This window comes from Babylonia areolata, chromosome 8 (genome assembly GCF_041734735.1).
Source record: "Babylonia areolata isolate BAREFJ2019XMU chromosome 8, ASM4173473v1, whole genome shotgun sequence".
Classification (NCBI taxonomy): Eukaryota; Metazoa; Mollusca; class Gastropoda; order Neogastropoda; family Buccinidae; genus Babylonia; species Babylonia areolata.
In genome coordinates, this window is record NC_134883.1 from 18,959,214 (window position 1) to 18,973,303 (window position 14,090).

At 45.6% G+C, this 14,090-nt stretch overlaps 1 protein-coding gene across 3 annotated transcripts in view; it reads right to left on the minus strand.

Annotated features, from left to right (window-relative positions):
- Positions 1 to 4,221: 4,221 nt before the first annotated feature.
- Positions 4,222 to 14,090, minus strand: part of LOC143284617 (glutamate receptor-interacting protein 2-like) — an 82,769-nt gene continuing 72,900 nt past the window's right edge. For all 3 annotated transcript variants that reach the window (XM_076591464.1, XM_076591462.1, XM_076591463.1), the window contains 3 exons: positions 13,444 to 13,664; positions 9,054 to 9,309; positions 4,222 to 8,463 (listed from right to left, as the gene is read on the minus strand). In XM_076591464.1, coding sequence (XP_076447579.1) covers positions 7,885 to 8,463; positions 9,054 to 9,309; positions 13,444 to 13,664 — 1,056 coding nt within the window. In that variant the 3' untranslated portion in view covers positions 4,222 to 7,884. The remainder of the gene's footprint in view (positions 8,464 to 9,053; positions 9,310 to 13,443; positions 13,665 to 14,090) is intronic.

A 14,090-nucleotide genomic window follows, 5' to 3' on the forward strand; every position in this document is an offset into this window, starting at 1 on the left:
CACGAAACCAACATGAAAACAACACAGACATGGAGAAACAGTGTTATATGTCTGTCGGAGTGTGTATGTGTGCGTGTGTATGCGTGCGTGACACAGGAAACGAATGATGACCACCCAGTAGCAGCCATCAGTTGGCTCTACCCAGGTAGGCAGCATGTTGTGCAAATGACCCCGTGTTTGTAAAGTGCTTACAGCTTGGTCTCTGACCAAGGACAGGTGCTATATATGTAAGTATCCGTATAAAAAAAACAACAACCAACAAACAAAAACAGTGAAATAATCAACTGATACAAAAACAAAATAGGCACAAAAACAACCAAGAAATTACACAACTGGTGCACAAAAACAAAATTAAAAAAAACCCAAACACACAGACATTGAAACAAATGTGAAATGATCAAACTCCTGCACACAACAGACATTAAGATAATTAAAATTACAGATCTGTTGTACAAAAAACAACAACAAAACAAACAACAACCAACTTTGAGACAACTGTATTTAAAATACATAAACTGACATACAAACATTGTTATAAAAACTCAAACACCATACAAAATCTTCAAACTGACAGGTGTCTCACCCTGAACAAACAGCAGCAAACTTATTTCATGCTTTCACAGGCACTTGCAACAAATTAAAAAAAAAAAAAAATGATTAGGAAGAGAAGCAATGAGAAAGTTTTGATTTTTTTTTAATTATTTTTTTTACAAACTTAAATATACACTTTAACCTCTGCTCTGTCTCTCTCTTGGTCACACACACACGCACACACACACGCACACGCGCACATACACACACTCGCCTTTCAATCAAACAGCTGATATTTACACAACATCAAGAGCTGCTTATATCTGCAGTGTATATTGAACATGGACAAGGGAAGAAAAAAAAACAAGAGAAAAAACAAACAAACAATACAACCCAGTAAAGCACCAGTGGACTGCATTCTTAATGAAGGCAACTCTCTTCAAACACACAGTATGGATAGGACACTAATATCTCTCTCACTCTCTCTCTATCTATATATAAATCTACATGGAAATAAAGAAAAGAGAGCGAAACGCAGGATCAGGTGAAAACTAGCCTTTCAAGTTCTGTCCACAGCAGTTCTGCCTTGCTGTACCAACAGCCCCCCTCCCCCAACCAAAAAGTTACAAGAAACCAGCCAAAAATAAATTACACAATAAATAAACCAGAGACTCTGTACACAGCTTATTTATACAAGCATGGCATACAATTTCAGGAACAAAAAAACCCACAAAACAACACATGTGAATTCAGGCAGACTAGGAAGAATATTTCCAAGCACAAACAGCGTCCACCTTATTGACATGCACAGCGTGGCAGTCACACAGGCCGTGCTCCAGTTGACACAGGCTGCCCCACACCAGCAACACCAGGGGAACAGGGGACATGACAGCACTGACATTCCACACCACTCTGCCTCTCTCACATCATCCAGAGCATGATCAATGACGTACATAATTTTTCGATATTCTTATATAAGGCATTCAAATCAAGAGAAATTGTTACTTTGTAAAACAGTTATAATGTATTTTTTGTTGTCTATATATTTCCACGGATACAATGCATGGTTTGTTGTCTATATTAATGCTTATTTGTTTATGTGTTTTCGCTGAGTTGTATTATGTTTACGTATACCCCCTTCACTAAGGGCTCTGGCCTGATTGTGAATAAACCATTCCAATTCCAATTACATCATCCAGCTCTACTGCCTATCTCAGGAAATGGCAGCAATGACATTCCACACCACTCCCTCTATTACATCACCCAGTTCTACTGCCTATCTCAGGAAATGGCAGCAATGACATTCAACACCACTCCCTCTATTACATCACCCAGTTCTACTGCCTATCTCAGGAAATGACAGCAATGACATTCAACACCACTCCCTCTCTAACATCATCCAGCTCTACTGCCTATCTCAGGAAATGACAGCAATGACATTCCACACCACTCCCTCTCTAACATCATCCAGCTCTACTGCCTATCTCAGGAAATGACAGCAATGACATTCCACACCACTCCCTCTCTAACATCATCCAGCTCTACTGCCTATCTCAGGAAATGACAGCAATGACATTCCACACCACTCCCTCTATTACATCACTCAGTTCTACTGCCTATCTCAGGAAATGACAGCAATGACATTCCACACCACTCCCTCTCTAACATCATCCAGCTCTACTGCCTATCTCAGGAAATGGCAGCAATGACATTCCACACCACTCCCTCTATTACATCACCCAGTTCTACTGCCTATCTCAGGAAATGGCAGCAATGACATTCAACACCACTCCCTCTATTACATCACCCAGTTCTACTGCCTATCTCAGGAAATGACAGCAATGACATTCAACACCACTCCCTCTCTAACATCATCCAGCTCTACTGCCTATCTCAGGAAATGACAGCAATGACATTCCACACCACTCCCTCTCTAACATCATCCAGCTCTACTGCCTATCTCAGGAAATGACAGCAATGACATTCCACACCACTCCCTCTCTAACATCATCCAGCTCTACTGCCTATCTCAGGAAATGACAGCAATGACATTCCACACCACTCCCTCTATTACATCACTCAGTTCTACTGCCTATCTCAGGAAATGACAGCAATGACATTCCACACCACTCCCTCTCTAACATCATCCAGTTCTACTGCCTATCTCAGGAAATGGCAGCAATGACATTCAACACCACTCCCTCTATTACATCACCCAGTTCTACTGCCTATCTCAGGAAATGACAGCAATGACATTCAACACCACTCCCTCTCTAACATCATCCAGCTCTACTGCCTATCTCAGGAAATGACAGCAATGACATTCCACACCACTCCCTCTCTAACATCATCCAGCTCTACTGCCTATCTCAGGAAATGACAGCAATGACATTCCACACCACTCCCTCTCTAACATCATCCAGCTCTACTGCCTATCTCAGGAAATGACAGCAATGACATTCCACACCACTCCCTCTATTACATCACTCAGTTCTACTGCCTATCTCAGGAAATGACAGCAATGACATTCCACACCACTCCCTCTCTAACATCATCCAGCTCTACTGCCTATCTCAGGAAATGACAGCAATGACATTCCACACCACTCCCTCTATGACATCATCCAGCTCTACTGCCTTTCTCAGGAAATGACAGCAATGACATTCAACACCACTCCCTCTATGACATCATCCAGCTCTACTGCCTTTCTCAGTTAATGACAGCAATGACATTCCACACCACTCCCTCTATTACATCACTCAGTTCTACTGCCTTTCTCAGTTAATGACAGCAATGACATTCCACACCACTCCCTCTATTACATCATCCAGCTCTACTGCCTTTCTCAGGAAATGACAGCAATGACATTCCACACCACTCCCTCTATTACATCACCCAGTTCTACTGCCTATCTCAGGAAATGACAACAATGACATTCCACACCACTCCCTCTCTTACATCATCCAGCTCTACTGCATTTCTCAGGAAATGACAGCAATGACATTCCACACCACTCCCTCTCTTATATCATCCAGCTCTACTGCATTTCTCAACTCTTCCATCATGACCATTCACATGGACATACAGAAAACACACACACACTTCATTATCCTCAATGATGCACGAATGGTTCAATGGTTTTAATGGATGCATCAGTAACACCAAATATGACCCATTGATCAACACTGCTGTATTTATAGGACACAGGCTGCAACACACAGCATTGTGCACCAGTCTGTGGCACAGTACAGAGCACAGCATGACACATCTGTGCATATCCCTTGGCCAGAGGTGCACAGATATCACACATCACATGTTGCACAGATACCTCTGTGCATATCTCTGGCCAGTCATTTCAGTCCCTTCAGGTACAATTGACATGCATTATGTATAATGCTTCTTTGCATAGACTTTAAAGAATTCTTAACGCTAATCATTTAGTACTGCTAAGATGAAAGCCAGCCCATGGCTGATGAAATTCCACCAAGACTGACATTTTCTCCATGCCCTGCACACTGTAATGCCTGTTGCCTAGCAAGATATCAACACTGAGAGATGTTGAACGGGAAAGACACAGACAGCTGACAACTATCTGTGCAGGACTGGGCCAGTGTCAGACTAGTGTCCAGTGTGAAGTGAGAGTGGAACTGCAGTGCTCTTCAGGTGTATATATATATATATATATATATATATATATATATATATATATATATATATATATATATATATATCTTTGTATATATGTGTGGGGGTTGGGGGTGGGAGATATGGGCGTATATGTGTGTGCTTGTACAAGTAAGTGTTCATCTCTGTGAGTGTGTGTTTGCGTGCGTGTGTGTGTGTGTGTGTGTGTGCCGTGGAAGCTGCGATACGTAGGCTAGAAATGAGTGTGTGGAGGAGGGGGTTGGAGGAGGTGCAAGGTAATGTGTGTGTGTGTGTGTGTGTGTGTGTGTGTTGGAGCTCATGTACGTTTATATGTATTTGACTGTACTTTCATATCTGTGAAACTGCATGTTTGGTGCATTTCTGTTATGCATGTGTGGGTGTATGTGTGAATGTGTGTCGTCATATTTTACATTCATTCGCTTAATTATCACCATTGTTGTCTTATTTATTTATTTATTTATTTTTTATTATTATCATTTTATTAGTATTACTATTATTATTACTACTACCTTTTTCTATATTATAATTATTATTTATTTATTTATTTATGTAAGCTTATCTATTATTTATTCCCCCCCCCCTTTTTTTTTTTTTTTTTTTTTCTCAAGGCCTGACTAAGCGCGTTGGGTTACGCTGCTGGTCAGGAATCTGCTTGGCAGATGTGGTGTAGCGTATATGGTTTGTCCGAGCGCAGTGACGCCTCCTTGAGCAACTGAAACTGAAACTGAATCTTCAGGTGTCAGTGTCTTTGGACTTTTTGCTGTCCCCTGAACCGCTGTACAATCACTCACAGATGTGGTTAGAAAAAAAAAGCTATAGGTCCTATAGCCTTATACAGCCATTGGGGCAGTGAATTCATTGTGAAGACAGTGCATGAGGGATACATGACAGTGTGTGTGAGCTGTGAAGTGCATGAAGGACACATGACAGTGTGTGAGCTGTGAAGTGCATGAAGGACACATGGCAGTGTGTGTGAGCTGTGAAGTGCATGAAGGACACATGACAGTGTGTGTGAGCTGTGAAGTGCATGGACACATGACAGTGTGTGAGCTGTGAAGTGTTTGAGTGACACATGATAGTGTGTGTGAGCTATGATGTGCATGGACACATGACAGTGTGTGAGCTGTGAAGTGCATGAAGGACACATGACTGTGTGAGCTGTGAAGTGCATGGACACGTGACAGTGTGTGAGCTGTGAAGTGCATGAGGGACACATGACAGTGTGTGTGAGCTGTGAAGTGCTCTGCTGCCTCTTGTTGGCATCGTGTTGGTCCGGGTACCAGTGATGTGGCCGTGTGGAACCTCAGTGCTTCCTACCTTCCCCAGGTCTGCAGGAGGTCCTTGGACCCTGGAGCTGCAAGCTCAATGACTGAGACTGAAGGGGTCTGGCAGGGATTGTTGCCACTTGCTGTGGTCTGGAGGAAGTGGGACCAGGAGAGTCTGTCAGAAAGCTGGGCCGGCCAGAGGGACGGCCAGAATAGACACTAAAATTAATAGGATTCTTGCCAATCTTTATGAGAATATATCTATTTAAGAAAAAAAAAAATTTTTTTGGACAAAATACATGTGTGCCTGGCCTTGATACAATTACTGATTTTCTGAGTATGAATTATAAAGAGGGAGCGTTATAAGTAGTTTTGTCTGTCTATTGGTGAGCCTTCCAAATAAATGGAGTGATGGATGACAACATGACAACATGTGATGCCAGAAGGAGTAGGTGTGATGTAGAGGGCTAGATACCTGTGGTCAACATCCTGGCAGTGCCCAGTCTCACACACCTGTCTGTGTCACACCACAAGTTACACCAGCCAGTCTCTTCACCCACCCTACTCAATAACCCAGAGAGAGAGAGAGAGAGAGAGAGAGAGAGCAGGAAATCCATTCTTCAGTCCATGAAGACTTGAAGGTAACAGCAGAGCCAGCAAAAAGCAAACACACCTCTCTTCCACACCTACAGACACACAGCCTGTGGCTGGCACAGTGGTGTGGAACATCAACATCATCCTGCATCAGACACAGCCTGTGGCTAGCACAGTGGTGTGGAACATCAACATCATCCTGCATCACACACAGCCTGTGGCTGGCACAGTGGTGTGGAACATCAACATCATCCTGCATCAGACACACAGCCTGTGGCTGGCACAGTGGTGTGGAACATCAACATCATCCTGCATCAGACACACAGCCTGTGGCTGGCACAGTGGTGTGGAACATCAACATCATCCTGCATCACACACAGCCTGTGGCTGGCACAGTGGTGTGGAACATCAACATCATCCTGCATCACACACACACAGCCTGTGGCTAGCACAGTGGTGTGGAACATCAACATCATCCTGCATCAGACACACAGCCTGTGGCTGGCACAGTGGTGTGGAACATCAACATCATCCTGCATCACACACACACAGCCTGTGGCTAGCACAGTGGTGTGGAACATCAACATCATCCTGCATCAGACACACAGCCTGTGGCTGGCACAGTGGTGTGGAACATCAACATCATCCTGCATCACACACACACAGCCTGTGGCTAGCACAGTGGTGTGGAACATCAACATCATCCTGCATCAGACACACAGCCTGTGGCTGGCACAGTGGTGTGGAACATCAACATCATCCTGCATCACACACACACAGCCTGTGGCTAGCACAGTGGTGTGGAACATCAACATCATCCTGCATCAGACACACAGCCTGTGGCTGGCACAGTGGTGTGGAACATCAACATCATCCTGCATCACACACACACAGCCTGTGGCTAGCACAGTGGTGTGGAACATCAACATCATCCTGCATCAGACACACAGCCTGTGGCTGGCACAGTGGTGTGGAACATCAACATCATCCTGCATCACACACAGCCTGTGGCTGGCACAGTGGTGTGAAACATCAACATCATCCTGCATCACACACAGCCTGTGGCTGGCACAGTGGTGTGGAACATCAACATCATCCTGACACAGCTGACCACCTTCTGAACACTGCAGTGGTCAGCATGAACACCTAACACACCTGACTACCTTCTGGACACTGCAGTGGTCAGCATGAACACCTAACACACCTGACTACCTTCTGAACACTGCAGTGGTCAGCATGAACACCTAACACACCTGACTACCTTCTGGACACTGCAGTAGTCAGCATGAACACCTGACACAACTGATCTGCTTGTCCACTACACACACAGAGAACATGGAGCCCACATGATGAGTGGTTACTGAGACAGCACAGCCACACCACCACACTGACCCAAAGCACAAGGTGGGAATCTGCAGGAGACTACTGTTGGACCAAGACACCGTACTTTTGCTGACTTGAGTACCCTGGGAAAAGTTCTGGTTCTGTTTCAAATTGTTCTCACCATGCAGGGAAGCCTTATGGGTGACAGAGACTAGAGTGTGAAGGAGAGGCATGTGATGTCACTGTAAGGCTGACACACTGCTGGTGACAGAGACTAGAGTGTGAAGGAGAGGCATGTGATGTCACTGTAAGGCTGACACACTGCTGGTGACAGAGACTAGAGTGTGAAGGAGAGGCATGTGATGTCACTGTGAGGCTGACACACTAATGCTGGCCGGACAGTGACCACCACAGATGGCTGTCAGAACCAACGTTATGGCCGCCGGGATCCAGGAAGGCCAGTGTTGCACTGTCAGGCCAAGGTCCCCACCAGGGGGCAGCAGTGTCACGGGGAGTCTGGCCGGGCCATGGGGGCACCAGCGCTGGACATGTTCATCCTGGCCATGGCCACGGCTGCTGAGGACTTGGCGGCCACGGGAGGCTTGGCGGCGAGGGGGCCGGGTCTGGTGGCGGCGATGTGGGAGTGGGCGCGGGTGATGGCGGGGGGTTTGGGGAACAGCAGGGGCTTCCCCTCCCTCAGGTCACGCCCGTCCCCTGACATTGTGTTGGACTTGCGCAGCCCCCGCCCACCCCACTCCCTCCGGCCCCCGCCTTCACCCCCACCCCCACCCCCCACCTTGCTGTCATTCAGCTGAAGTTCCCCACCGCTGCTTTTGGGTCTGACCGTCGCTTCCCGGCCACTGCGCCCCCCCTCCCTGCCCCTCACCACGTCAGCGCCCTCTGCCAGCTGTGGCTTGTCCCCCTTGGTGTGGGGGTCGGCGTCGATGACCAGGGAGTCGCGGAAGAGGTGTGAGTGCCGCAGGAGGGGGTTCCTGCAGACCACCAGGTTCAGCTTGTTGCCCGCCTCAGCGATCAGGGGCACTGTCATCACGCAGTCAAAGTCACGCGTCTTGTGTCCGTTCACCTGCACACCCATGTCATGTGTGTACTACACAGCTTGTGATGCACACAGCATGCATAGCACAATGTGTACTGGATGCTGCATAACGTGCAACACACACACTGTGAACCACACATTGTTTACAACACAACGTGTGCCACAAACTGTTTATAACACATGTGCCACAAACTGTTTACAGCACACTGTGTACAGCACATTGTGTACCGCACATTCTTTACAGCACAACGTGTACCACATAGCATATACCAAACGTGTACTGCACATCATGTACCATACACTGTATGTACACAGTTCTGTCCCTGGATACACCTTCATACACAACACAGCAAGGTAAAAATAAAACAGTCAATGTATATACATGTCTCATATATGATATATATATAGAAAAAACATTAAAAACAATACAAACACACTTATTTTAGGAAAAACCACAAAGATATATATTTAAACATATTTTAAAACACACACACACACACACACACACACACACATGCACTTAAAAGCACATTACAGAACCCACACACACACACATTTAAAAACACATAACAAACATACACACACTCATAACAACGCACACACGCAAACCCACATACCTGCAGGATTCTATCAAAGGTTCGAACACCAGCCTTCTGGGCAGGGCTAGCGGTGCGCACAGCACTGACATACACCCCTTTCTCATAGAGTCCGTCGGACAGACTGAAGCCAAAGTCGGCAGTGGCACTCGTCTTCTCCAGGCTGAGGCGATGTAGCTGGATGGGGGTGGGGGTGAAGATGGTCTGCAGGTGCTGGTCGAAGGTTCGATTCTCCGTGGTGGCCGGTCCCTCCTGTGAACCTGGCTTCCCATCCAGCCTGTCCACATGGCACACACTCTGCATTGTGTGCTGTCTGTGTTCACTCTGCATTGTGTCCTGTCTGTATTCACTCTGCATTGTGTGCTGTACTGTGTGCTGTCTGTATTCACTCTGCATTGTGTGCTGTCTGTATTCACTCTGCATTGTGTGCTGTCTGTATTCACTCTGCATTGTGTGCTGTCTGTATTCACTCTGTACTGTGTGCTGTCTGTATTCACTCTGCATTGTGTGCTGTCTGTATTCACTCCGCATTGTGTGCTGTCTGTATTCACTCTGCACTGTGTGCTGTACTGTGCGCTGTCTGTATTCACTCTGCACTGTGTGCTGTCTGTATTCACTCTGCATTGTGTGCTGTACTGTGTTGTCTGTATTCACTCTGCATTGTGTGCTGTACTGTGCGCTGTCTGTATTCACTCTGCATTGTGTGCTGTCTGTATTCACTCTGCATTGTGTGCTGTCTGTATTCACTCTGCATTCGTGTCTGTACTGTGCTGTCTGTATTCCACCGCTGCTGTTTGGTGCCGTCGACTTCACTCTGCATTGTGTGCTGCGTTCCACTCCTGCCATTCGTGCGTCACGTGTCTGCGTATTCACTTGCACTTGTGCTTCCTGTGTGGGGCTCGCGTGTGACCGTAACTTCCGCGGCAGTTGTGTGCCGAGTGGTTCTGTATCACTCTGTTGTCGCTTGTTGTCACTCTGCATTGCGTGGGTCCTGTATTCACCGCAGTGAACGTACGTGCTTGTCTGTACCTGCTCACGCTGCGTGTGTACGTACACGTTGTATCACCACATGTGCCTGTTATGTCGCATAACGGTGCAGACTGTAATCACCTATTGTTTACATAGCTACGTATGCTCAAACTGTTTACATGTGCATACTGTTTACACTCGCACTGTGTAACATGTTGTACCCTGCATTCTGTTGCAGCTAACATGTGCTCTGTACACTTGCCAATGTGGTCTGACATCATACCATACACTGTATGTTTACATCATTGTGTCCTGACACTTCACTCACATGGCTAGGTTAAACTATTACTTGCATGTCTTATATGATTCATCTATGTAGATACCTTAATTACACTACAAATCTGTTTCTGTAGTGATGCACAGATTCATATGTTTTTTAAAACTGACGTGTGCTGCTGATCACACTGCATCTAGTGCACGTCTGTATCACTCATATGTGCTTAGCGACTCCCACACACACATGTGTAAGACTAGCATATATACACACCTCTAACACGCTACTACAACCACATCCTGAGTTCTTCTGGTTCGATCCAGCCTCTGCAGGCTGCTGTTGTGCCGCACTGATACACCCCTTCACTGTAGGTGTCTGTACAGACTAGCCATCATTGTGTCTGTACTGTCTGTATCACTCTGCAGTGGCTGACTGCTTCTTATCACTGTGCATGTGCTGATGGGGTGTGGGTGAGTATTCTGCAGTGTGTTGTAGTGCGATTTACTTGGCATGGCTCTGAAACTGGTGTTCTATCCACTCTGCCACATGGTGCAGTCTGTACACTTGCTTGTGTCTGTCTGTATTCACTCTGCATTGTGTGCTGTCTGTATTCACTCTGCATTGTGTGCTGTACTGTGTGCTGTCTGTATTCACTCTGCATTGTGTGCTGTCTGTATTCACTCTGCATTGTGTGCTGTACTGTGTGCTGTCTGTATTCACTCTGCATTGTGTGCTGTCTGTATTCACTCTGCATTGTGTGCTGTACTGTGTGCTGTCTGTATTCACTCTGCATTGTGTGCTGTCTGTATTCACTCTGCATTGTGTGCTGTAGTGTGTGCTGTCTGTATTCACTCTGCATTGTGTGCTGTCTGTATTCACTCTGCATTGTGTGCTGTAGTGTGTGCTGTCTGTATTCACTCTGCACTGTGTGCTGTACTGTGCTGTCTGTATTCACTCTGCACTGTGTGCTGTACTGTGTGCTGTCTGTATTCACTCTGCACTGTGTGATGTACTGTGTTGTCTGTATTCACTCTGCACTGTGTGCTGTCTGTATTCACTCTGCATTGTGTGCTGTACTGTGCTGTACTGTGCTGTCTGTATTCACTCTGCATTGTGTGCTGTCTGTATTCACTCTGCATTGTGTGCTGTACTGTGTGCTGTCTGTATTATATTTTATTTCAGTTTCACCTCTTTCCATCACAATTCCACTCAAGTTGATCGGATGACATGATATCAGTCAACATGAAAAATGAAGCTCAGAATTATGATCACAGTGTCTGCCATGTTGGGTGAAAAACCCCACTGAATGAAAAAAGAAGTATAAAAAACAACAACAACCTTTCTGGACGTACCTTACTGAATGAACAACATGCCATGAAAACCATCGACCTATTGAGCGAAGCCCTATTGAGGCGAACCCTTAAAGAGCGAAAACATTAAGTGCAAGACTGTGAAGGGAGCAGAGACATTTTTTTTTTCTTAATCAACTTGGTCAGGGTGGACACATTTTCATCACGTGTAACAGTGCAATTTTATAACATATAATAGACATTACACTTAGCATCAGCATTGAGTTATGGACACTTTGCTTAGCTAACATAACTGGAAAAAGAACACAATTCCTACATTGTTTTCTAGAAGAAAAAAACATGGAGTATCTTATGTATGAACACATTTCCTCTAGTCTTCCATACATGACTATATAAAACACCCATTACATAGTCATGTTAAACATTATTACTGCAGACACATAAGAGCACATAAATACCCATACAACACTGACAACAAAAGTAGTGCCCACCTGTGCAGGTCCTACATAAGTACCAACACTGACAACAAAAGTACTGCCCACCTGTGCAGGTCCTATATAAGTACCAACACTGACAACAAAAGTACTTCCCACCTGTGCAGGTCCTATATAAGTACCAACACTGACAACAAAAGTAGTGCCCACCTGTGCAGACCCTATATAGGTACCAACACTGACAACAAAAGTACTGCCCACCTGAGCAGGTCCTATATAAATACCAACACTGACAACAAAATACTGCCCACCTGTGCAGACCCTATATATAAGTACCAACACTGACAACAAAAGTACTGCCCACCTGTGCAGGTCCTATATAGGTACCAACACTGACAACAAAAGTACTTCCCACCTGTGCAGGTCCTATATAAGTACCAACACTGACAACAAAATACTGCCCACCTGTGCAGACCCTATATATAAGTACCAACACTGACAACAAAATACTGCCTACCTGTGCAGGTCCTATATAAGTACCAACACTGACAACAAAATACTGCCTACTTGTGCAGGTCCTATATAGGTGCTAACACTGACAACAAAATACTGCCCACCTGTGCAGGTCCTATATAAGTACCAACACTGACAACAAAATACTGCCCACCTGTGCAGGTCCTATATAGGTGCTAACACTGACAACAAAATACTGCCCACCTGTGCAGGTCCTATATAAGTACCAACACTGACAACAAAATACTGCCCACCTGTGCAGACCCTATATATAAGTACCAACACTGACAACAAAATACTGCCCACCTGTGCAGGTCCTATATAAGTACCAACACTGACAACAAAATACTGCCCACCTGTGCAGGTCCTATATAAGTACCAACACTGACAACAAAATACTGCCCATCTGTGCAGGTCCTATATACGTACCAACACTGACAACAAAATACTGCCCACCTGTGCAGGCCCTACATATAAGTACCAACACTGTCAACAAAATACTGCCTACCTGTGCAGGTCCTATATAAGTACCAACACTGACAACAAAATACTGCCTACTTGTGCAGGTCCTATATAGGTGCTAACACTGACAACAAAATACTGCCCACCTGTGCAGGTCCTATATAAGTACCAACACTGACAACAAAATACTGCCCACCTGTGCAGACCCTATATAAGTACCAACACTGACAACAAAAGTACTGCCCACCTGTGCAGGTCCTATATAAGTACCAACACTGACAACAAAATACTGCCCACCTGTGCAGGTCCTATATAAGTACCAACACTGACAACAAAAGTACTGCCCACCTGTGCAGGTCCTATATAAGTACCAACACTGACAACAAAATACTGCCCACCTGTGCAGGCCCTACATAAGTACCAACACTGACAACAAAAGCATCGCCCACCTGTGCAGGCCGTCCTGAGACTTGCTGGAGCGCTGGACGCGGGAGGTGCTGTGGGAGCGTCTCTCTGCTCGGCGCCTCACCGTCTGACGGCTGTCAGAGGCATTGGAGCGGCGGTCCAGGCTGAAGGTGCTGCGCTGTCGCAGACTGGCGCTGATCTGTCGCAGCATCTCCGACCCCGAGCTGGCCTCAAGGTCACCCAGCGTCCGCACCCAGTCCTCCACCTGTTGAACCCACAGGTGTGGCCAGGCGTGTGTGTGTAACAATAGCAATAACAACAAAAATAACAATAATGGTTTGTTCAGTTTTTGCAGGCTATCTGGCCCATATAAACAGGAGAAATGCTTGAAGATAGCAGAAGATATAAAGTGAGTGAAAAAAAAGAAGTTTTTACTGCTAAAATCATGTGCACATCAAAAGACACACTTAGTTCCATGTGACAACATGTAAGTAAGTGTGTGTGTATGTGTGTGTAAATAATAAATAATAATAATCATAGTATTTATATAGCGCTGAATCTTGTGCAGAGACAAATCTAAGCACTTTCACACCAGTCATTCACACGCATGCTTAACTCTAAAACTAAAGAAACTGAAGTCAAGGAAGAGGCAGACGAAGGAGGCTATCTTGTGAAGAGGTGGGTTTTAAGG